Source organism: Engystomops pustulosus, chromosome 8, assembly GCF_040894005.1.
Source record: "Engystomops pustulosus chromosome 8, aEngPut4.maternal, whole genome shotgun sequence".
NCBI classification, from domain to species: domain Eukaryota; kingdom Metazoa; phylum Chordata; class Amphibia; order Anura; family Leptodactylidae; genus Engystomops; species Engystomops pustulosus.
Genome location: NC_092418.1, coordinates 13,092,918 through 13,116,002, shown reverse-complemented (window position 1 = coordinate 13,116,002; position 23,085 = coordinate 13,092,918). Strand labels below are relative to the sequence as shown.

General features: G+C 49.9%; 3 protein-coding genes across 3 annotated transcripts; 1 reads left to right on the top strand and 2 right to left on the bottom strand.

The window, feature by feature from the left end:
- The first annotated feature begins 24 nt into the window (after positions 1–24).
- On the top strand, positions 25–9,925 carry LOC140074666 (E3 ubiquitin-protein ligase CHIP-like). Its single transcript, XM_072119725.1, has 7 exons — positions 25–1,108; positions 1,175–1,373; positions 6,993–7,158; positions 7,451–7,541; positions 8,184–8,240; positions 8,316–8,432; positions 9,110–9,925. Exons 1-7 carry the CDS (start codon positions 932–934, stop codon positions 9,233–9,235), a joined length of 933 nt encoding a protein of 310 aa, XP_071975826.1. The 5' UTR covers positions 25–931; the 3' UTR covers positions 9,236–9,925.
- Positions 9,926–10,179: 254 nt separating this feature from the next.
- Positions 10,180–13,460, bottom strand: LOC140074667 (jmjC domain-containing protein 8-like). The gene is made up of 10 exons (XM_072119726.1): positions 13,310–13,460; positions 12,807–12,910; positions 12,383–12,475; positions 12,259–12,307; positions 11,775–11,871; positions 11,304–11,372; positions 11,069–11,188; positions 10,863–10,930; positions 10,654–10,788; positions 10,180–10,553 (listed from the first exon to the last, which is right to left on the bottom strand). Exons 1-10 carry the CDS (start codon positions 13,400–13,402, stop codon positions 10,473–10,475), a joined length of 909 nt encoding a protein of 302 aa, XP_071975827.1. The 5' UTR covers positions 13,403–13,460; the 3' UTR covers positions 10,180–10,472.
- Positions 13,461–16,611: 3,151 nt separating this feature from the next.
- Positions 16,612–19,684, bottom strand: LOC140076022 (E3 ubiquitin/ISG15 ligase TRIM25-like). Its single transcript, XM_072122552.1, has 2 exons — positions 19,618–19,684; positions 16,612–19,131 (listed from the first exon to the last, which is right to left on the bottom strand). Exon 2 carries the CDS (start codon positions 19,084–19,086, stop codon positions 17,503–17,505), a length of 1,584 nt encoding a protein of 527 aa, XP_071978653.1. The 5' UTR covers positions 19,087–19,131; positions 19,618–19,684; the 3' UTR covers positions 16,612–17,502.
- Between the last annotated feature and the right edge of the window lie 3,401 nt (positions 19,685–23,085).

Genomic DNA, 23,085 nt, shown 5'->3' with positions numbered 1-23,085 from the left:
TGAATACTGCTCTGTCAGCCGTCTCCTGTGTGTGCGGACGGGCCGGAAGATCCGGTTGGAGGTTGCTGTTGTAGGTTCCTGAGGCTCCGGGGCTGTCCGGCCTGGAGCTGTGTCAGAGCTGGAGCTCCTTGCCGGGAGGAGCAGTGCGGGGCGGCGCGGGAAGGCCTGAGGGGTCACAGGAGCCTAATGTCCTGTAATTGGGGGTTAGCGGAGGTCAGGAGGTCCTATCCCTGCAGAGAGTGACAGGGGGCAGTGCTCTCTACCTGTGCCCGGGTCCTACCCTCTAGTAGACGGCACAGAGGGCTCTTATACAGGGTCCTCACCTCTAATATATAGTATACAGGGCCTTCACCTCTACTACACAGTATATAGGGTCTTATATGGGGTCAGCACATCTAGTACACATTGTATAAGGCCTTATATGGGGTCCTGACCTCTAGTACACAGTGTGTAGGGTCTTATACGGGGTCCTGACCTATAGTACACATTCTATAGGGTCATATACGGGGTCCTGACCTGTAGTACACAGTGTGTAGCGTCTTATGTGGGGTCCTGACCTCTAGTACACAGTGTGTAGGTCTTATAGGGGGCCGGCACATCTATGTATTAGGGTCTTACCCACTAATACACAGTATCTTGGCCTCTTCCAGAGTCCTCAGTATTTAGTGTTCTCTCCATAAGGCCTCCCCTCTATAGGTGGGACACAGGGCATCTCTTGTGGGGTCTCTATCCTCTTATACACAGTATATAGGGGTGGGTGTTTGGGGTGTTGTGAGGTGCACCCTGTGTTTGCGAGGCGCTTGAGTATTGACCTTTCACTTTCCTGGTAAGGCGGGTCCCCTGCACATTTGGGGGTCCCATCTCCACAGTGACATTGGGGGTGACACCAAGCGTCCCGAGGTTTGGAGGGGTGACTCCTGGAGGCCCCGGAATGAAGGGCAAGGAGGAGAGCAGCGGAGGTCGCCCTTCTGGAATCAGCGGTGGTCCGGGGGGGATCGGTGGGAGCCCTGAAAAAAGTGTCAGCGCCCAGGAGCTGAAGGAACAGGGTAACCGGCTCTTTGTGGCTCGGAAATATCAGGAAGCCGTCTCCTGCTACAGCAAGGCCATTGTAAGTATCCCAGCGCCCTCCTGACATGCTCTGTGCTGCTGTGTCTCATCTCTCTGTACTCCACAGACCCGGAACCCCTCCATCGCCGTGTACTACACCAACCGCGCCCTGTGCTACCTGAAGATGCAGCAGCTGGACAAGGCGCTGGCGGACTGTAAGCATGCGCTGGAGCTGGACTGCCAGTCCGTCAAGGCGCACTTCTTCCTGGGGCAGTGCCAGATGGAGATGGAGAACTATGACGAGGCCATCGCCAACCTGCAGAGAGGTGAGGGGGCAGCACCGCCCAAAACATCGCTGCTCCATGGATTCTAGAGTCTCTGCACTGGGCTCTGGAAGTAGCCATTCACTGACAGCAAGTATAAGCACTGATAGCATGTATAGGAGGTTGTGCAGGAGCTGGAGCCCCCCTGTAGGCAGTGACAGGAATGTTCCATGACTCTGCCAGGGGAGGGGGGTCAGCGTCTGATCTGGTTACTAACAACACGCTCAGACCGCGCACTACATAACTCTGCTGAATCATTAATGCAGAGCCGACACACTGATTACTGCAGATTCTAGAGCCTAGGGAGTGTCATGTATCTATTACTCTCTGTTATCAGCCATTACATCCCGGTGAGAGGAGACTGTACAGGGGGATACAATCTATTACTCTCTGTTATCAGCCATTACACCCCGGGGAGAGGAGACTGTACAGGAGGGGATACAATCTATTACTCTCTGTTATCAGTCATTACATCCCGGGGAGAGGAGACTGTACAGGGGGATACAATCTATTACTCTCTGTTATCAGTCATTACATCCCGGGGAGAGGAGACTGTACAGGGGGGATACAATCTATTACTCTCTGTTATCAGCCATTACATCCCGGGGAGAGGAGACTGTACAGGGGGGGATACAATCTATTACTCTCTGTTATCAGCCATTACACCCCGGGGGGAGGAGACTGTACAGGGGGGGGATACAATCTATTACTCTCTGTTATCAGCCATTACATCCCGGGGAGAGGAGACTGTACAGAGGGGATACAATCTATTACTCTCTGTTATCAGCCATTACACCCCGGGGAGAGGAGACTGTACAGGGGGGATACAATCTATTACTCTCTGTTATCAGCCATTACATCCCGAGGAGAGGAGACTGTACAGGGGGGGATACAATCTATTACTCTCTGTTATCAGCCATTACATCCCGAGGAGAGGAGACTGTACAGGGGGGGGGGTACAATCTATTACTCGCTGTTATCAGCCATTACACCCCGGGGAGAGGAGACTGTACAGGGGGGATACAATCTATTACTCTCTGTTATCAGCCATTACATCCCGGGGAGAGGAGACTGTACAGGGGGGATACAATCTATTACTCTCTGTTATCAGCCATTACATCCCGGGGAGAGGAGACTGTACAGGGGGGGGATACAATCTATTACTCTCTGTTATCAGCCATTACACCCCGGGGAGAGGAGACTGTACAGGGGGGGATACAATCTATTACTCTCTGTTATCAGCCATTACATCCCGGGGAGAGGAGACTGTACAGGGGGGATACAATCTATTACTCTCTGTTATCAGCCATTACATCCCAGGGAGAGGAGACTGTACAGGGGGGGGATACAATCTATTACTCGCTGTTATCAGCCATTACACCCCGGGGAGAGGAGACTGTACAGGGGGGATACAATCTATTACTCTCTGTTATCAGCCATTACATCCCGGGGAGAGGAGACTGTACAGGGGGGATACAATCTATTACTCTCTGTTATCAGTCATTACATCCCGGGGAGAGGAGACTGTACAGGGGGGGATACAATCTATTACTCTCTGTTATCAGCCATTACATCCCGGGGAGAGGAGACTGTACAGGGGGATACAATCTATTACTCTCTGTTATCAGTCATTACATCCCGGGGAGAGGAGACTGTACAGGGGGGATACAATCTATTACTCTCTGTTATCAGCCATTACATCCCGGGGAGAGGAGACTGTACAGGGGGGATACAATCTATTACTCTCTGTTATCAGTCATTACATCCCGGGGAGAGGAGACTGTACAGGGGGGATACAATCTATTACTCTCTGTTATCAGCCATTACATCCCGGGGAGAGGAGACTGTACAGGGGGATACAATCTATTACTCTCTGTTATCAGCCATTACATCCCGGGGAGAGGAGACTGTACAGGGGGGATACAATCTATTACTCTCTGTTATCAGCCATTACACCCCGGGGAGAGGAGACTGTACAGGGGGATACAATCTATTACTCTCTGTTATCAGCCTTTACACCCCGGGGAGAGGAGACTGTACAGGGGGGATACAATCTATTACTCTCTGTTATCAGCCATTACACCCCGGGGAGAGGAGACTGTACAGGGGGATACAATCTATTACTCTCTGTTATCAGCCATTACATCCCGGGGAGAGGAGACTGTACAGGGGGGGGGATACAATCTATTACTCTCTGTTATCAGCCATTACACCCCGGGGAGAGGAGACTGTACAGGGGGGGATACAATCTATTACTCTCTGTTATCAGCCATTACATCCCGGGGAGAGGAGACTGTACAGGGGGGATACAATCTATTACTCTCTGTTATCAGCCATTACATCCCGGGGAGAGGAGACTGTACAGGGGGATACAATCTATTACTCTCTGTTATCAGCCATTACATCCCGGGGAGAGGAGACTGTACAGGGGGGATACAATCTATTACTCTCTGTTATCAGCCATTACACCCCGGGGAGAGGAGACTGTACAGGGGGTGGGGATACAATCTATTACTCTCTGTTATCAGCCTTTACACCCCGGGGAGAGGAGACTGTACAGGGGGATACAATCTATTACTCTCTGTTATCAGCCATTACACCCCGGGGAGAGGAGACTGTACAGGGGGGATACAATCTATTACTCTCTGTTATCAGCCATTACATCCCGGGGAGAGGAGACTGTACAGGGGGGGGATACAATCTATTACTCTCTGTTATCAGCCATTACACCCCGGGGAGAGGAGACTGTACAGGGGGGGGATACAATCTATTACTCTCTGTTATCAGCCATTACACCCCGGGGAGAGGAGACTGTACAGGGGGGATACAATCTATTACTCTCTGTTATCAGCCATTACATCCCGGGGAGAGGAGACTGTACAGGGGGGATACAATCTATTACTCTCTGTTATCAGCCATTACATCCCGGGGAGAGGAGACTGTACAGGGGGATACAATCTATTACTCTCTGTTATCAGCCATTACATCCCGGGGAGAGGAGACTGTACAGGGGGGGGATACAATCTATTACTCTCTGTTATCAGCCATTACATCCCGGGGAGAGGAGACTGTACAGGGGGGGATACAATCTATTACTCTCTGTTATCAGCCATTACACCCCGGGGAGAGGAGACTGTACAGGGGGATACAATCTATTACTCTCTGTTATCAGCCATTACATCCTGGGGAGAGGAGACTGTACAGGGGGATACAATCTATTACTCTCTGTTATCAGCCATTACATCCTGGGGAGAGGAGACTGTACAGGGGGGATACAATCTATTACTCTCTGTTATCAGCCATTACATCCCGGGGAGAGGTGACTGTACAGGGGGGATACAATCTATTACTCTCTGTTATCAGCCATTACATCCCGGGGAGAGGTGACTGTACAGGGGGGGATACAATCTATTACTCTCTGTTATCAGCCATTACATCCCGGGGAGAGGAGACTGTACAGGGGGATACAATCTATTACTCTCTGTTATCAGCCATTACATCCCGGGGAGAGGAGACTGTACAGGGGGATACAATCTATTACTCTCTGTTATCAGCCATTACACCCCGGGGAGAGGAGACTGTACAGGGGGTGGGGATACAATCTATTACTCTCTGTTATCAGCCATTACATCCCGGGGAGAGGAGACTGTACAGGGGGATACAATCTATTACTCTCTGTTATCAGCCATTACATCCCGGGGAGAGGAGACTGTACAGGGGGGATACAATCTATTACTCTCTGTTATCAGTCATTACATCCCGGGGAGAGGAGACTGTACAGGGGGATACAATCTATTACTCTCTGTTATCAGCCATTACATCCCGGGGAGAGGAGACTGTACAGGGGGGGGATACAATCTATTACTCTCTGTTATCAGCCATTACATCCCGGGGAGAGGAGACTGTACAGGGGGGGATACAATCTATTACTCTCTGTTATCAGCCATTACACCCCGGGGAGAGGAGACTGTACAGGGGGATACAATCTATTACTCTCTGTTATCAGCCATTACATCCTGGGGAGAGGAGACTGTACAGGGGGATACAATCTATTACTCTCTGTTATCAGCCATTACATCCTGGGGAGAGGAGACTGTACAGGGGGGATACAATCTATTACTCTCTGTTATCAGCCATTACATCCCGGGGAGAGGAGACTGTACAGGGGGGGGATACAATCTATTGCTCTCTGTTATCAGCCATTACATCCCGGGGAGAGGTGACTGTACAGGGGGGGGATACAATCTATTACTCTCTGTTATCAGCCATTACATCCCGGGGAGAGGAGACTGTACAGGGGGGGTACAATCTATTACTCTCTGTTATCAGCCATTACATCCCGGGGAGAGGAGACTGTACAGGGGGGATACAATCTATTACTCTCTGTTATCAGCCATTACACCCCGGGGAGAGGAGACTGTACAGGGGGTGGGGATACAATCTATTACTCTCTGTTATCAGCCATTACATCCCGGGGAGAGGAGACTGTACAGGGGGATACAATCTATTACTCTCTGTTATCAGCCATTACATCCCGGGGAGAGGTGACTGTACAGGGGGGATACAATCTATTACTCTCTGTTATCAGCCATTACACCCCGGGGAGAGGAGACTGTACAGGGGGGATACAATCTATTACTCTCTGTTATCAGCCATTACACCCCGGGGAGAGGAGACTGTACAGGGGGTGGGGATACAATCTATTACTCTCTGTTATCAGCCATTACACCCCGGGGAGAGGAGACTGTACAGGGGGTGGGGATACAATCTATTACTCTCTGTTATCAGCCATTACACCCCGGGGAGAGGAGACTGTACAGGGGGGATACAATCTATTACTCTCTGTTATCAGCCATTACATCCCGGGGAGAGGAGACTGTACAGGGGGGATACAATCTATTACTCTCTGTTATCAGCCATTACATCCCGGGGAGAGGAGACTGTACAGGGGGGGATACAATCTATTACTCTCTGTTATCAGCCATTACACCCCGGGGGGAGGAGACTGTACAGGGGGGGATACAATCTATTACTCTCTGTTATCAGCCATTACATCCCGGGGAGAGGAGACTGTACAGGGGGGATACAATCTATTACTTTCTGTTATCAGTTCTATCAGGTGAAGGCCCTGCAGCAGGGGTGTCATTAACCCTTTGACTAATTGCATGTTGGTGCACAGGACGTTGTGTTCGCTGGATTTGTGTCTCTTGTGCCCGTTCAGCACTTGGCCTGTTGACATCTCCCTTTTAATAGCCGAGGAGGAGGGAGATGATACACGGGGCGATTGTCTGCTCGCTCTGTAGACGGCTTCTAACAGAACAAAGAATGGGTTAAATAGCAATTCCTCACTAGTCCATTGCTGATGAGAAGCTGAAGCTGTTATCAGCTGCTCGGGGCGTCACTGTATATAACATGGCGGATCTATGATGAGCTCTGCCCCAGGTGATGCACAGCGACCTGTACTTGTCATGTAGAGTCACTGATGATGATGTGTGTAATGATAACCCATGGAGAGAGCTGACGATTCTGAATCTACTGAAACTACTTGAGAGGTGGCGTGCTTATGTTATAGAGAGTAGGAGTCTTGACCCCGCACATGACCCTTATCTCCCCTTCCCCTAGCATATAATCTGGCCAAAGAGCAGAGGCTGAACTTCGGGGACGACATCCCGAGCGCCCTGCGGATCGCCAAGAAGAAGCGTTGGAACAACATTGAGGAGCGCCGGATCAACCAGGAGAACGAGCTGCACGCCTATCTCACCAAACTCATCCTGGCCGAAAAGGAACGGTGAGAGCCCGGGCCCCATAGGGGTCTGTACAGGAGGTTAGAGGTCATTAGGTACCCAGGCTGATTTGGGGGGGGGGCTCATTACATTACACTCAGGGAATGCTATATAAAAAAGGCTTTGTCCAGGTGGTCAAGTGCCCTTTAATTAAAGGTGATGTCCTGCAGGCGATGCACAATTCCTCTCTTAAGGTTGGAGGGGTCCCATATTGTGAAGTCCCTTGTACTGTAGGCTGCATGCAGTGTTTTACCCTATAGATGTCGTCCAACATGTCGCCTTCTCTCAACTTCACAGGGAAATGGAAGAGGCCAAGACGAAGCACGAAGAGGAGAACGTGGATGAGAACCGGAGCCGGACCCAGCTCTCCTGCGTGGCCTCCAAGCATGTGAGTCCGGAGCGCGGCGCTGACTCCTCATACACTGAAGATACTGGTCCAGGAGGAGGGGGTCCACGGTCTGGGGGTCATCACCTATCCTGTCCATAAGAGGTCCAGCCCACAAAATCCCTTTATTTTCCTAAAACTCATTTAAAGGGTGGGAATACTTTTACAAGCTTGGTTCCTTCCCCAAAGGACCCCGGAGGATAAATAGGATTTTTTTTTTGGGGTGGGGGCGATATAAACACAAAAAAATTGGGTACACGCCTCTGATGCTTATCAAAGTGTCTCCATGGTTACAGACTACAAACAAACCCTGGTGTAGTCTGACCCTGCAGTCATGTGCATGGAGTCCTGTGACTGTGGGATCAGACTACACTGTTACCATGGATACACATAGGTCTCCCAGGCGCTGTATACACAGTACAGACTTTCACGTAGCGGCTTTCGTTCTTCTATGACATGCATTGCAACAGGGACAATGATTGTTTTCAGATATATTTCTCCCATAACTGTGGTTCAGGTTACATAAATGTTGGTTACTCATTACCAGGGCTCGGGGTGTGACTGCACGGCTGCAGGGCGTCTTATCCTTAGTTATTGTTCCCTGTTATCAGCCACGTCACACGGTTCATTTCTGTTTCTCCCCAGGACAAATATTTGGCAGAAATGGACGAACTCTTCTCCCAAGTGGACGAGAAACGTAAGGTGAGTGACCCGAGACTGGGAAGGTGACGGCGGCCATATTGGTTGTCATTAACCCTTTATTCCCTGTGTGCGCAGAAGCGAGACATCCCGGACTACTTATGTGGGAAGATCAGCTTTGAGCTGATGAGGGAGCCGTGTATCACCCCCAGCGGCATCACCTACGACAGGAAGGACATCGAGGAGCACCTGCAGGTAATGGAGACCAGGAGGGGCTCAGGATCTCTGCACTCGCCTCATACGTCTCACAGGGAACTGATACAATGTAACAAATGCTCAGAACAGAGGATTGTGGAGATGATGGGTTTAGAAATGTAACAATCCCTCGGTGTGAGGTGGAGTAAATAGAATTTAAGGTGGTTCTCTGGGGCTTCTGGTCCCATCAGAATAGAAGTGACTACACCACATGAATTGTGAGTGCTGGGGGTGGAAGGCGCTCAGGAGAGGGGGGTATTGTCCTATAGTAATATATATTGGAAAATACTTTAAGGTGAAGTCAACATCTGTTCGGCTACATTCACACAACCGTTTGGGGGACGTATTTACAGCTCCCATAGGCCGGCAAAGGGCACACGGAGCGGTACGGTGCAGCACTTGAGGCACCATATCGCTCCGTAACCAGGGAAAAGATAGGACATGTCACCCCTCCTCCTCTCCGGCGCGGCAAACGCATCGTAAATAGGTGACAGAAGGTTTATTAAAGTCTATGAAGAAGCTCCTTTACGTTTTCCGTTTGGGCTCTAGTCTGTAGATGATCAGAATCTATTCAAAGACAACAAGCAGAGATCTTGAAACAAATGGGTCTTTTAGTCTGTTAATCTCTGTGAATAGTCTTTATATATAACGCTCACCGCACTTTGCTTCTGCTGCAGAGAGTCGGACACTTTGACCCCGTGACCCGCAGCCCTCTGACCCAAGATCAGCTGATCCCAAACCTGGCCATGAAAGAGGTCATCGACGCCTTCATATTGGAGAACGGTTGGGTGGAGGACTACTAGGTTGGCGCCATCGGCCCGAATACTTGTTTCCTATTATAATTTTGGTGGTGGATGACGGCGGTGGCGGAGTGATGTAACGTGCCTGTCTCGCCTCATGCCTTACTCGTCTCACTCGCTCCCATCGCTGTGTCCGTAGATCAGGCGTCCTCTCGTCCGCATTACACCGTATAGCATGAAACATGGAGGAAGTGGTGGAGCACCAGGACTACACAGCGCCACCACGAGGTGGTCCCTCCTGCACCCGTGTCTTCAGTGTTATCCCCACCTCTGTCATAGACGTCATAGTACATCCTCACCAGAGTGTGGCGCCATAGCTCAGCAACCACTTATCCTCCAGCTCGCAGTGTGATGGATCCTAACCTCCGTGGTAGGCTGCATGACGTCCCCACCAGTGACACTACCACTCCCCACATCTGCTGCCGCCATGCTGGGAGTTGTAGTTTTGCCCCTCCACAGATGATACAGGCTGTAATGATCGGAGCACTGACACCTGCCCCCTGCTATACGAGGGGCGCCCCCTGCCCGTGTTAGCTTCTTCCTTGTACATAGATGATGTAAATATGTTCTAGTGACTTGTGTAGATGCGGCTGCAGGACTATACTCCTTTATGATTGGTTGTTATTCAGACATGGGGAGGGGCCTGCTCTACCTGTCAGTGCACAGTGCAAATATTAAAGGTTATGTGGCTGCTCAGTGATCTTGGTGTATGAGCCGGGAGCTTTCACCTATTAAAGGGGTGATGTGTGCGTATGACACACCAGGGGTGCCCCCCTATTGCTCAGGACAGGTCATTGCAGTCGGATCAGGACACGTTGGTGCAGATGTGACCAATTATCTGTATCTGATGCAGGAAATCCAGTCCATATACCAGCACCATAGTCATGTGTAATGTCAGTGCACCCCTGACTCATCAGCCAATGACCACAAACTGCATTCACTCTAAGAATAATTGATCCGTTTAATTACTGATGGATCTGGAGTCATTAAGACAAAATTGTCTCTTGTAAATCTGCATAGAAAATTCTAGAATAAAAAAAATATCAGTAACATCTGTACACATAAAATCAGCTCCTATAAATAGTCACAGTCCAGTGACCCCCCCAGTGGTCCATGGAGAGCACCACCCCCCATCAGTGTCTGTGAGGCCAGGAGGTGGTGCTGTGGATCATGCTGAGGGTCACAACTTCAAGTCTCGCAGTTGTCAGCCAGTGCTTGGAGGTTCCTGGTTGCTGACGTCTCAGCCCAGGAAGGTGGAGATGAAGACGCTGGTGTCCAGGTTCAGGGTGGCGTGCCACCAGTGGTCCGGAAAGTACAGAACCTGAGGGAAAGAGCGGATGGGGCAGTCAGAACCACGTCTTCCTGAACACTCCTGCTCCATGCTTGTAAATGAAGATAATAAATCTGCTGAATGTGCTCACCTCTCCGGGTCGGATGGTGCACTCTATAGGACGTTCTGCAGCAGGTAGTAGCGGGTATGTCTCCAGCATCCAAGACAGGGTGGTCCTGTTAGGATTAAACTCTGGGGTCTTGTCAGGGGGGTAAAGGAACCATCGCTGGAGGCAAAGAAGGGAATGTGTCTGTATAATCTGGATGTACAAAATCACGACGCTCCTGTGAGGGCACTCACCTTCCTGCCATAGATCACCTCTGAGTATCCGGGCCCGTGCCAATGGAAGGGAACCCCTGTACCCGAACCTGCCGAACAACGGAGATGCCAGGGGTCAGGAACAGAATACAATGAGCCATTCCTCTGGGGTCAGTCACTGCCAAGGATCTGATACGAGGAGACCCCTCCACAGCCCACTGCCAGTCTGTGATATTCTTGTAACTCACCTGCTATGCCAAAGCTATAAGCCCCGGTAGTGCCAGGCAGCTTGAATGGAGGTGGGATGTATTTCTGAAACAGAGACCCCCATTCTGTGAAGTTATTATCACCAAAGAAATACAAAGTATCTGCAGATGAGAAGAGGAATCTTAAATAATTTGCTGCTCTTCCCTACCTGTGCCACTTCTTGTGTCCTACAACATTACGCTCTGATTACTAAATACATCCACTAGAACGACTCACCCACACCCAGAGAGTCCAGGTCCTGGGGTCTCAGGAGGTGCTCCACGTATTCCTGAAAGGGGACGTCCACTGCAGGGCAGGGAGAGAAGTGTTATGTGCACCTGCAGCAATCCCTGTGCATTGAGCCCCCTCCTCCCTATTTATCAGATCTTGTACTGTGTCCCCTACATACATAAAACCCTGATCCTGTACACTGGGCCCCCACTACCCATATCCCTACATATGTACAGTGTGGACCCCTCCTCCTTGTCACTTGTACAATGTGCCCTCCAGCCTGTATCCCTAGTCATGTACACCGTGGACCCCTCCTCCTTAGAACCCTGGCCTTGTACATTGTATCCCTGGACCTTCCCTCTGGGCCCCTCCTCCTTGTCACTTGTATAACATAGGCCCTTACTCCTATAACATCCTTGAACCTGTGGCCCCTACTTCCTGCGGTGAAGGTTACATGACTGCGGTAGAACTACTCACCTTTATCATAGGAATACGTGTTTGCGGTGCTCAGCCGGACGCTGCGATCTCCGTACATCTGAAGTAACTTCTCTCTCCTGCACAGTGACCTGAACTCCTGAAAAGACACAGGGGCTCATTTACTAAGGGTTGCACGCTGCTCACTTTCGGTGGATTAGCTGGCTTGGACAGGTATTTAACAGGTGTCTGCGCTGGGATTGTGACCATCCTACTGATTCGAACTGAACGTGGGAATTAACTTTCAAATTGTGTCGCAATATCAAGCACCTACATGCACCCGGAAGAAGAAGGTGAACTCCGGGGACCTGAGTGGGGAAGGGACACATGCAGGATATTGGGCGCATGATCTTAGTGACTCCCCGCACAGCGCATTATACACGGACAATGCACTTTCAGTGAACTACAGCGGGAATGTAAGTAAATGAGCCCCACAGAGTGAGTACATGCCTGGGGTGGTGCAGGGGGTGCTTACAGTCACACCTACCGAATTGTCTGTGATCCCCTGGATAATGACGGGTCTCTTGTAGGCGTACCTGAGAAGAGGAGGGAGGTCAGTACATGTGTTGAGGGGATGAGGGGAGGACATGGCGGGCGCACACAATACTCACTGCTCTATGAATTCTGAGTAGGTGATGGCGCCGTCCCTCCTCTCCACCGTGCAGCGCTCCTCCTCCTGGACCGGAGAGTAATGGCTCCACTGCCTGCAGGAGAGACAAAGAATGACGGATCTTTAGGAAGTGTCTGACTTCTACGTATCACCATGAGATGGCACATTGATGGACAAGGAGGCGTCTACTAAATCCCAGGCAGTGTATCCATGTTTGTGATGACATCACAGGTGGCCATGACATCATCTATATTACACTGCTGGTAATGGTATATCAGTGCCCTGGGGGGTGACCCTGACCCCTTTTGGTGATATTCGGGTGCGGCCATTTCCCTGTTCTGTACTGTGAGGGGCACATAACATCTGATTCGGGAGACTTCCCCCTCCAGGACACAGTGTGAGCTGTGCCGTATGACTACTCCTACCATCCTCCATCACATTGGGGGTCTTCAGTCTCCAGTGCCAGCGCAGCCACCACGTGCAGCAGCAGGTAAAAGTGAGTGGTACCAGCCATAAGGTCCAGCAGTGCCTGCAGAACCAGAACACATGACACACAGTCACATACAGGACAATAATAGCATCTTTTATACAGAACATGTACTAATAAAGTTTATTGAAGTAGGACTGAACCGAATCTGTTGCCAGTGACAACCAATCAAATCTCTTCTTCCTTTTTCCCAGCTACAATCTCATTAGTTGCTATGGATATGTTTGGTTCCGGTGATAAGAGCCAAACAACCAATCAGATTGCAGCTGTCATTGCCGGTTCAAAAATGAAAGCAGTGATATGATTTGAGAAAGTTTCTTTTCAACAAACTTGATTAAAAACGTTTCGGACAACACACTTAAAAGCTGGCAGGGCAATTAAACAGCAGTATGTGGGCATGCTGGGAGTTGTAGTCCAGTGGAGCCGGCGGGTGTCACGTACCTCCGGTCCTCGCTGTGCCGGGATTCTGATGATGTGGAATAAGAAATCACGACAATCCTCCGCAGACACTCCGCCCGGCCATTCACAGGGCATCCACACCAACCTCGCCGCTCTGCATGCCGGGAAACGTAGTGTCTGAGCGTCACGAAGTGCAGGGGGAGGGCGCGGGGAGACTACATTACCCGGCATGCAGCGCGAAACCACAAACCCTTGTCTCACGTACATGACCGGCCTGTACCACCTCCTGCAGGATACAGGGGGCGCTGCAGAATAAAGCTGTAGTGCAGACCCCTCTGTAAGCATGAAGACCCTCTGATATATCTGCCGTACAGTGATACACCCTCTACCAGAGCTGAGATACCCGCCCCACAGTGATACACCCTCTTCCAGAGCTGAGATACCCGCCCTACAGTGATACACCCTCCTCCAGAGCTGAGATACCTCCCTACAGTGATACACCCTCTACCAGAGCTGAGATACCCGCCCTACAGTGATACACCCTCTACCAGAGCTGAGATACCTCCCTACAGTGATACACCCTCTACCAGAGCTGAGATACCCGCCCTACAGTGATACATCCTCTACCAGAGCTGAGATACCCGCCCTACAGTGATACACCCTCTACCAGAGCTGAGATACCTCCCTACAGTGATACACCCTCTACCAGAGCTGAGATACCTCCCTACAGTGATACATCCTCTACCAGAGCTGAGATACCTCCCTACAGTGATACATCCTCTACCAGAGCTGAGATACCTCCCTACAGTGATACACCCTCTACCAGAGCTGAGATACCTCCCTACAGTGATACACCCTCTACCAGAGCTGAGATACCTCCCTACAGTGATACACCCTCTACCAGAGCTGAGATACCTCCCTACAGTGATACACCCTCTACCAGAGCCGAGATACCTCCCTGTACAGTGATACACCCTCTACCAGAGCTGAGATACCCGCCCTACAGTGATACACCCTCTACCAGAGCTGAGATACCTCCCTACAGTGATACACCCTCTACCAGAGCTGAGATACCTCCCTACAGTGATACACCCTCTACCAGAGCTGAGATACCTCCCTACAGTGATACACCCTCTACCAGAGCTGAGATACCTCCCTACAGTGATACATCCTCTACCAGAGCGGAGATACCTCCCTACAGTGATACACCCTCTACCAGAGCTGAGATACCTCCCTACAGTGATACATCCTCTACCAGAGCTGAGATACCTCCCTACAGTGATACATCCTCTACCAGAGCTGAGATACCTCCCTACAGTGATACACCCTCTACCAGAGCTGAGATACCTCCCTACAGTGATACATCCTCTACCAGAGCTGAGATACCTCCCTACAGTGATACACCCTCTACCAGAGCTGAGATACCTCCCTACAGTGATACATCCTCTACCAGAGCGGAGATACCTCCCTACAGTGATACACCCTCTACCAGAGCTGAGATACCTCCCTACAGTGATACATCCTCTACCAGAGCTGAGATACCTCCCTACAGTGATACATCCTCTACCAGAGCTGAGATACCTCCCTACAGTGATACACCCTCTACCAGAGCTGAGATACCTCCCTACAGTGATACATCCTCTACCAGAGCTCCCTACAGTGATACATCCTCTACCAGAGCTGAGATACCTCCCTACAGTGATACACCCTCTACCAGAGCTGAGATACCCCCTACAGTGATACACCCTCTACCAGAGCTGAGATACCCGCCCTACAGTGATACACCCTCTACCAGAGCTGAGATACCTCCCTGTACAGTGATACACCCTCATACCAGAGCTGAGATACCTCCCTACAGTGATACACCCTCATACCAGAGCTGAGATACCTCCCTACAGTGATACACCCTCTACCAGAGCTGAGATACCTCCCTACAGTGATACATCCTCTACCAGAGCTGAAATACCTCCCTACAGTGATACACCCTCTACCAGAGCTGAGATACCTCCCTACAGTGATACATCCTCTACCAGAGCTGAGATACCCGCCCTACAGTGATACACCCTCTACCAGAGCTGAGATACCTCCCTACAGTGATACATCCTCTACCAGAGCTGAGATACCCGCCCCCAAAGTGATACACCCTCTTGCAGAGCTGAGATACCCGCCCTACAGTGATACACCCTCTACCAGAGCTGAGATACCTCCCTACAGTGATACATCCTCTACCAGAGCTGAGATACCTCCCTACAGTGATACACCCTCCTCCAGAGCTGAGATACCCGCCCTACAGTGATACACCCTCCTCCAGAGCTGAGATACCTCTCTACAGTGATACACCCTCTACCAGAGCTGAGATACCTCCCTACAGTGATACACCCTCTACCAGAGCTGAGATACCTCCCTACAGTGATACACCCTCTACCAGAGCTGAGATACCTCCCTACAGTGATACACCCTCTACCAGAGCCGAGATACCTCCCTGTACAGTGATACACCCTCTACCAGAGCTGAGATACCCGCCCTACAGTGATACACCCTCTACCAGAGCTGAGATACCTCCCTACAGTGATACACCCTCTACCAGAGCTGAGATACCTCCCTACAGTGATACACCCTCTACCAGAGCTGAGATACCTCCCTACAGTGATACACCCTCTACCAGAGCTGAGATACCTCCCTACAGTGATACATCCTCTACCAGAGCGGAGATACCTCCCTACAGTGATACACCCTCTACCAGAGCTGAGATACCTCCCTACAGTGATACATCCTCTACCAGAGCTGAGATACCTCCCTACAGTGATACATCCTCTACCAGAGCTGAGATACCTCCCTACAGTGATACACCCTCTACCAGAGCTGAGATACCTCCCTACAGTGATACATCCTCTACCAGAGCTGAGATACCTCCCTACAGTGATACACCCTCTACCAGAGCTGAGATACCTCCCTACAGTGATACATCCTCTACCAGAGCGGAGATACCTCCCTACAGTGATACACCCTCTACCAGAGCTGAGATACCTCCCTACAGTGATACATCCTCTACCAGAGCTGAGATACCTCCCTACAGTGATACATCCTCTACCAGAGCTGAGATACCTCCCTACAGTGATACACCCTCTACCAGAGCTGAGATACCTCCCTACAGTGATACATCCTCTACCAGAGCTGAGATACCTCCCTACAGTGATACACCCTCTACCAGAGCTGAGATACCTCCCTACAGTGATACATCCTCTACCAGAGCTGAGATACCCGCCCTACAGTGATACACCCTCTACCAGAGCTGAGATACCTCCCTACAGTCATCTAATAAATGATAAATACATAGAGGATAATATGCTTTCAACTTTTATTGTAACAACATAACAAAAGGTTTACAAAACAGAAGATTTGGAAGCAGCCAATCACATCGGGGCTTTCAGTAACTATATAGAAAGACTGGGTCTTCAGCTTAGTGTGGGGACCCTTATATAGTGGATCCAGTCTGACGTGAGATCCAAAATCTGAGGTTAGAGGAAATATAAACTATAAACGGACACATGGTGCATGGAGAATGATCCTTCCCTAACACACAGGGGTCGCTGACCTATATACTATGTTATACTTTAGTCACTTCCAGAACTGTTCTCAAAATCACACTGAACCCCCTTAATGAACAGACAGCAACAGGACCCCCAACCCATCATCGGCCCTGACAGCTGAACCCCCTCCATTCCCTGGTCTTAGAAGAACCCAAACTATCAAGGAAGAAAATTATCTGTGATGTGTTACATTTTTGGGGGGAGGGGTGGGGTGTACAATGGCAGCAGTTGGTGATTGGCAGCTGCCAATGTACGGGGGTCTTTCCCCAGTGATGTCACGGCCCTTAACATTACTTAAAGGGGATTTCCAGGTTAACTAGGAAAAAAAAAACTGTAAAATAAGAATATAAGAGATATTTTGTACCAACAGTGGCGACTCCCCTCTGTGGTCACACGTGCAACGTGATGTCACTACTCTATGACATGGGACCACTGATTGGTTGCAGCAGTCACATGATCCTTACCACTTCTAGTCTCACTGAAGCCATAGAGGGAGGGGGGTTGGGGGTTGTAACCCATATCTCACTGCCCCGGCCCCTCTGGGGGGGGGGTTTCAGGAGATCCCTATAACAGCAATATATAAAAAACAACATAGAATAACATCAAGAAAAGTAAACGTGTTAAAGTTTGCTATGGGCAGCTCTTCTAGGGGTTAACTTTGATCCAGGTGTCGACCACATAGAAAGCGGCGTAGAGAGGTTCGGTGAATCTGGCGGTGAAGGTGTAGAGGTGGGTCACTGGGGAGCAGAGTCTGTAGAAGGAGATCTGCCCCCTGTCATAATCCAGATAGACGCCCATGGAGGTCACGGTGGGGCCCTCGCAGGAGATGTGGGTGCTCAGTGAGTTGTGGCAGGCCTCCATGTAGCCGTGGCCCCAGGTCAGGCACCACGACTTCTCGTTGTAGCCTATAAAGGCCTCTCGGCCGCACTTCTCGATGGAGAGATAGGCCACGCCCACAGCCTTCACGCCATTCTCGTCGGTCTTCACCTCCCAGTAGTGTTTCCCATAAGGGAAGACGGTCTTGCTGAGGACCTGGCTGGTTGTGAACTGTTCCCTCTCGATTATTCCCGGCAATCTTTTATAAGGAGTGTACCTGACGACTGTGCAGTCAGTGGACACGATGAGGTAGTCGCTGGCGATGAGGAAGTCCAGCAGGATGCTGGTCTTGTGCTTCAGATGGGGACACTGAGCGAACAGCAGGGTTGGGATTAAGCTTACAAACTTCTCAAAATTCTTGGTAAATCTCAGGGAGATGAGCAGTAAGTCGATCTCGGCCTGCGGGTAGGTGTGGTTGACCTGGTGACCCGTCTTCTGCCTCTTGCCATGTGGTGTAAGACCCTTGGTGGCCTCCAGCAGCAGCACGGGGTCGGCCTGGTTAGACAGATCCTCCACCCGTTGTATCTTCTGTGACAGCTGCTCTTCGCTGTCCTGGAGAGAAACCAATTCATCCATTATCACCCGGAAAACTTCAAATTCCTGCTCTTTTATTTCGGTTTCCATCTTTGCCGCCACTTCTTGCAGGGCGGTGAGGAGTCCGGAGCAGACGGTCCTGATCTCCGCTTTCACCTTTTCCGCCTTGGCTTTGTTTCCAGCCATTACCGTCTGCAGAGCGTTGGTCCTCTCCTTCAGAGCCCGGAGCTTGGTGTGCATGTGCTCCGCCATGACCTGGAGCTCCTCCTTTCTATGGCCGGAGGCGGCCTCCAGCAGCTGCACCGCGTGACCCTGGTGACTGCCCGCTATGAAGCACTGCATGCAGATCACAGCCTTGTCTTCTGTGCAGAAGAACTTGAGGACGTCCCCGTGGACGCTGCAGACCCTGCTCTGCGGGGGGGAGGTGACGTTGGTCAGGGAGTGCTCTGGGCCTTTGCTGTGCACCTCCAGGTGTTTCTCGCACAGGGAGGACTCGCAGTGCAGGCAGATTTTCACGGCAGGCCTGGGGTACTCCAGACAATAGGTGCAGGAAGCTTCCCCGAGACGCAGGCGATTGTCCACCGACTTCCAGTTTTGCGCGATGCTCTGCAGCTTAATGTTGAGGGTCAGCGGGGCCTTGGTTTTGGACATCTGCTTGCACTCCGGGCAGTTGAATATCCCGCTCCGGCCATCTTTACTAATGTGAGACTTGATGCAGTCGCTGCAGAAGTTGTGACCACAGTGCAGCATGACAGGGTCAGTGTAGACGTCCGAGCACAGAGAGCAGATGATCTCCTTCTTCAGGAACATGTACGCCATCGCCACAGGAGGAGGAAGAGCGGCCGTCACCCGAGTGTAGGGACCCTGATATAGAGACAAGGAGGAGAACTGACAATTATTCACAATCACCTCAGTGCCACAGTGCTCCCCCCCCCCTCCAGTGACCTCCTGAGTGCCCCCTCCAGTGACCTCCTGAGTGCCCCCTCCCCCTCCAGTAACCTCCTCAGTACCCCCTCCCCATGCAGTGACCTCCTCAGTGCCCCTCCCCCTCCAGTGACCTCATCAGTGCCCCTCCCCCTCCAGTGACCTCCTCAGTGCCCCCTCCCCATGCAGTGACCTCCTCAGTGCCCCCTCTCCATGCAGTGACCTCCCCAGTGCCCCCTCCCCATGCAGTGACCTCCCCAGTGCCCCCTCCCCCTCCAGTGACCTCCTGAGTGCCCCCTCCCCATGCAGTGACCTCCCGAGTGCCCCCTCCCCATGCAGTGACCTCCTCAGTGCCCCCTCCCGGCCTCAGACACCCGCCTCTGCCGCCCGGGCCCTGACCCCGCGCAGCCCCGGAGCAGCTCTCACCTGTGTAACGTGCAGAAGACACTGCGCCACTCCGCCACAGAAGAGCCGCGCAGATCCCCGCAGCCAATCAGCTATCAGCGCGGACAACTCAACCAATCATGTCTCTACTTGCCCTTTCTGTGCTTAACCAATGACACCACTGCTAAATTTGCGCTGACTGGGACTGGTCCATGGGAGCCTATGGAGGCGGCGTATTTCATTCCAGTGTAATCCTAGCGGCCAATCACAGTGAGAGCTCTTGCAGTCCCGTGGTAGAAGCACCAATCAGATGAGCGCCCTGGTTGCGGTCTGCGCTGAGGCGGTTTTGGCGGCTGCAGTTACGTCACACATGTAGAGGTAGGTCTGTCATGGCGGCTCCTGAGGTAAATCACCTCCAGGCCTGTGCCTCAGTGCTCAGTGACAGGCCTGGGGATGGAGGTGACCTCACCTCATGGTGAATGTCAGGCAGGATTATCCCCTCATGTACTTACAAGGGGAGTCACTAAAAATAAAGGTTCACCTCACAAACCTTGGGAGGCACAGCGGAAGACCCTAAAACTGAGCCCAGAAGTCAATGGTGCAAATGCATTTGTTTTTTATTTGGTAATTTTTTTCCAGCTTTCCAGGACATGTCATCGGGGGCTCATGTAGCACATGTAGTTTATCCGCTGCCGCTCTCAGGTTTACTAAAGGGGTTTTCCCACGAAGGAAAGTTAGGCCTTATCTCAGTGCTGAGACCCCCACAGATTGTTAAAACGAGGGGTCCGCCGTGCTCGGCAATTTCCGTCAGCTCCATAGAGATTAATAGAGCAGAACAGTCATGTGCGGACTAAAAACGTCCTAAAACGCCATAATCACCCTTAGCCCCCACTGATCAGCAGGTTAGGCCCTATCCTGTGGACAAGGCCGGACTTTCCTCCGTGGGAAAACCCCTTTAAGAATTGCAATGTATCTTGAGTTTTTCCCCTTTGTGATGTGTTCAGTCTCACATTTGCCACTTTTAGTGATGTGATGTGCAACGTTGTAGTCCCAAAAATATTCGCTCCCAAAAGTAAGTCTGGCTCTAGCGCGCTCCGTTTTGCGACTTATTAGGCGCAGGAATGGGTCAATTTCAGAGGCCACAAGGTGAACAATCATCTGGGCCACAAAGATAAATGCGGCCCCTGCATCACCTCCTGGAGGCAGATATCTGTGATTCGCTGCTGGATTCTGCGCCTAAAATGCCTCAAACTGCGAAAAGTCTCACAAAAAGTTGCAAAAGAAAAAGAGAGCAATAGGAAGGGTACCTGTCCCCCAAGGGGTATCTAACGCTGACGCTAGGAGGTAAGATTTATTGCGCAGGAAATGAGCCTCATACAGCTCCTTACATGAAGAGTTAAAAAAAAGTTATGCATTTTTGAAGGTGGGAGTGAAAAACGGAAGAGTACATTAACCCCTTATTGACCGCCCATATGGATTTCTCTGTCGGTCACTAAGGGGCCTTAGGCTAGGCTGACGGGTTTCTGCATGGGCCTCCCGTGCAGGGAGGAGCAAGACATCCGGGACCCGGCTCTAACTCCCTGAATGGTGCGGAGTTCTGATCCGGCTGTTAACCCGTTAGATCCCGTGGTTAATGTTGTGACCACGGGATCTACGTACCTCCTCCTGGCACCCTGTGATGCAATCGTGGGGTACCATCTTCACAGCTGGGGATCTAATGAAGGTCCCCGGGTCTACAGTCTATGCAGATGTATGGGCTGACGCTTGTAATGCACTGGAACACATGGTTATTGCAATACATTAGTGTGAACTAGCGATCACATGATCACTACTTCATATAATAGTGTGGTAAAAGTAAAAAAAATTTATTAAAAATAAAATTCATTAAAATGTCCCAAAAGCCCCTAACACATACAAAACAACAAATAAAAAAAAGTAAAAAAAAAAAAAACACAACATATTAGGTATCACCGCGTCCCAAAATTCCCAATCTATAAAAATATAAAACCGGTCATTCTTGGCGGTGAACCCATGTAACAGAAAAAAAACGCTCAAATATCCGATTCCCCACTTTTTTGCCGTTTAGCCACACATAAAAAAATCTAATAAAAACCCAGAAAATAAATGACACATTAGCCAACTCCCTACTGAAAAAGTTATTGGAGTCAGAATATGGTAAAAGTAGTCATTTTTTAATTTTTGGTAACATCTATTAATTTAACCCCCTTCCCACCGCAGCCCCTTTTTCGTTTTTGTGTTTTTATATTTCACTCCCCACCTTCAAAAATCTATAACTTTTTAATTTTTCCATCTACAGAGCTGTGTGACGGCTTGTCTTCTGCGTAACAAATTGCACTTCATAGTGATGGTATTTAATATTCCATGCCGTGTACTGGGAAGCAGGAAAAAAATTCCAAATTAAATTCATCAATTTCAAAAGATGAAAAAACACATTTGCGCCATTTTCTTTTGGTCTTGGATTTTACGGCTTTCACTGTGCGCCACAAATGACAGGTCTACTTTATTCTCTGGGTCTGTATGATTACAGGGAGACCAATATAGGTTTTATTATGTTGTTATACATTTACAAACATTAAAACCTCCTGTGCAAAAATTTTTTTTTTTCGATTTTGCCATCTTCTGGCGCTAATAACTTTTTCATACTTCGGCGTATGGAGCTGTGAGTGGAGTCATTTTTTGCGACTTTTGATGAAGTTTTCAATGATATAATTTTTAGTACTGTCCAATCACTTTTTATAAATGGCAAAAAAAGTGGCATTTTCTAATTCAGCCGCACTATTTTCCGTTGCAGGGTTAAACCCAGTGGAAAATTGTTATTATATTTTGATAGATCGGGCATTTTTTAGAGTCGTCAATATCTAATGTGTTTATGATTTTTACTGTTTATTAATATTTATATCAGTTCTAGGGAAAGGAGGGTGATTTGATTTGATTTGACTTAATAAAACCTATGTAAATTTGGTATCATTGTGCTCGTACCAAACCAAAGAATATATCAGAGATGGCATTTGGAATGTACAGGCGGTCCCCTACTTAAGAACACTCGACTTACAGACGACCGCTAGTTACAAACGGACCTCTGGATATTGGTAATTTATTGTACTTTAGTCCTAGGCTACAATGATCCACTGTAACAGTTATCACAGGCGTCTGTAATGAAGCTTTAGTGTTAATCTTGGTTCTTATGACAACCCAACATTTTTAAAATCCAATAGTCACAGAGACCAAAAAAGTTCTGGTTGGGATTACAATGATAAAATATACAGTTCCCACTTACATACAAACTCAACTTAAGAACAAACCTACAGACCCTATCTTGTATGTAACCCGGGGACGGCCTGTACATTGAAAGACGTAAAAAGAGAGCTCACAAGAAAATGGTGCAAAGGCGGCTTCTTGTCAGTTTTACCGCATTTTGAATTATATTTCCACTTCCCAGTACAAGGTAAGTGCAATTTGTTACGCAGAACACAAGCCGTCACACAGCTC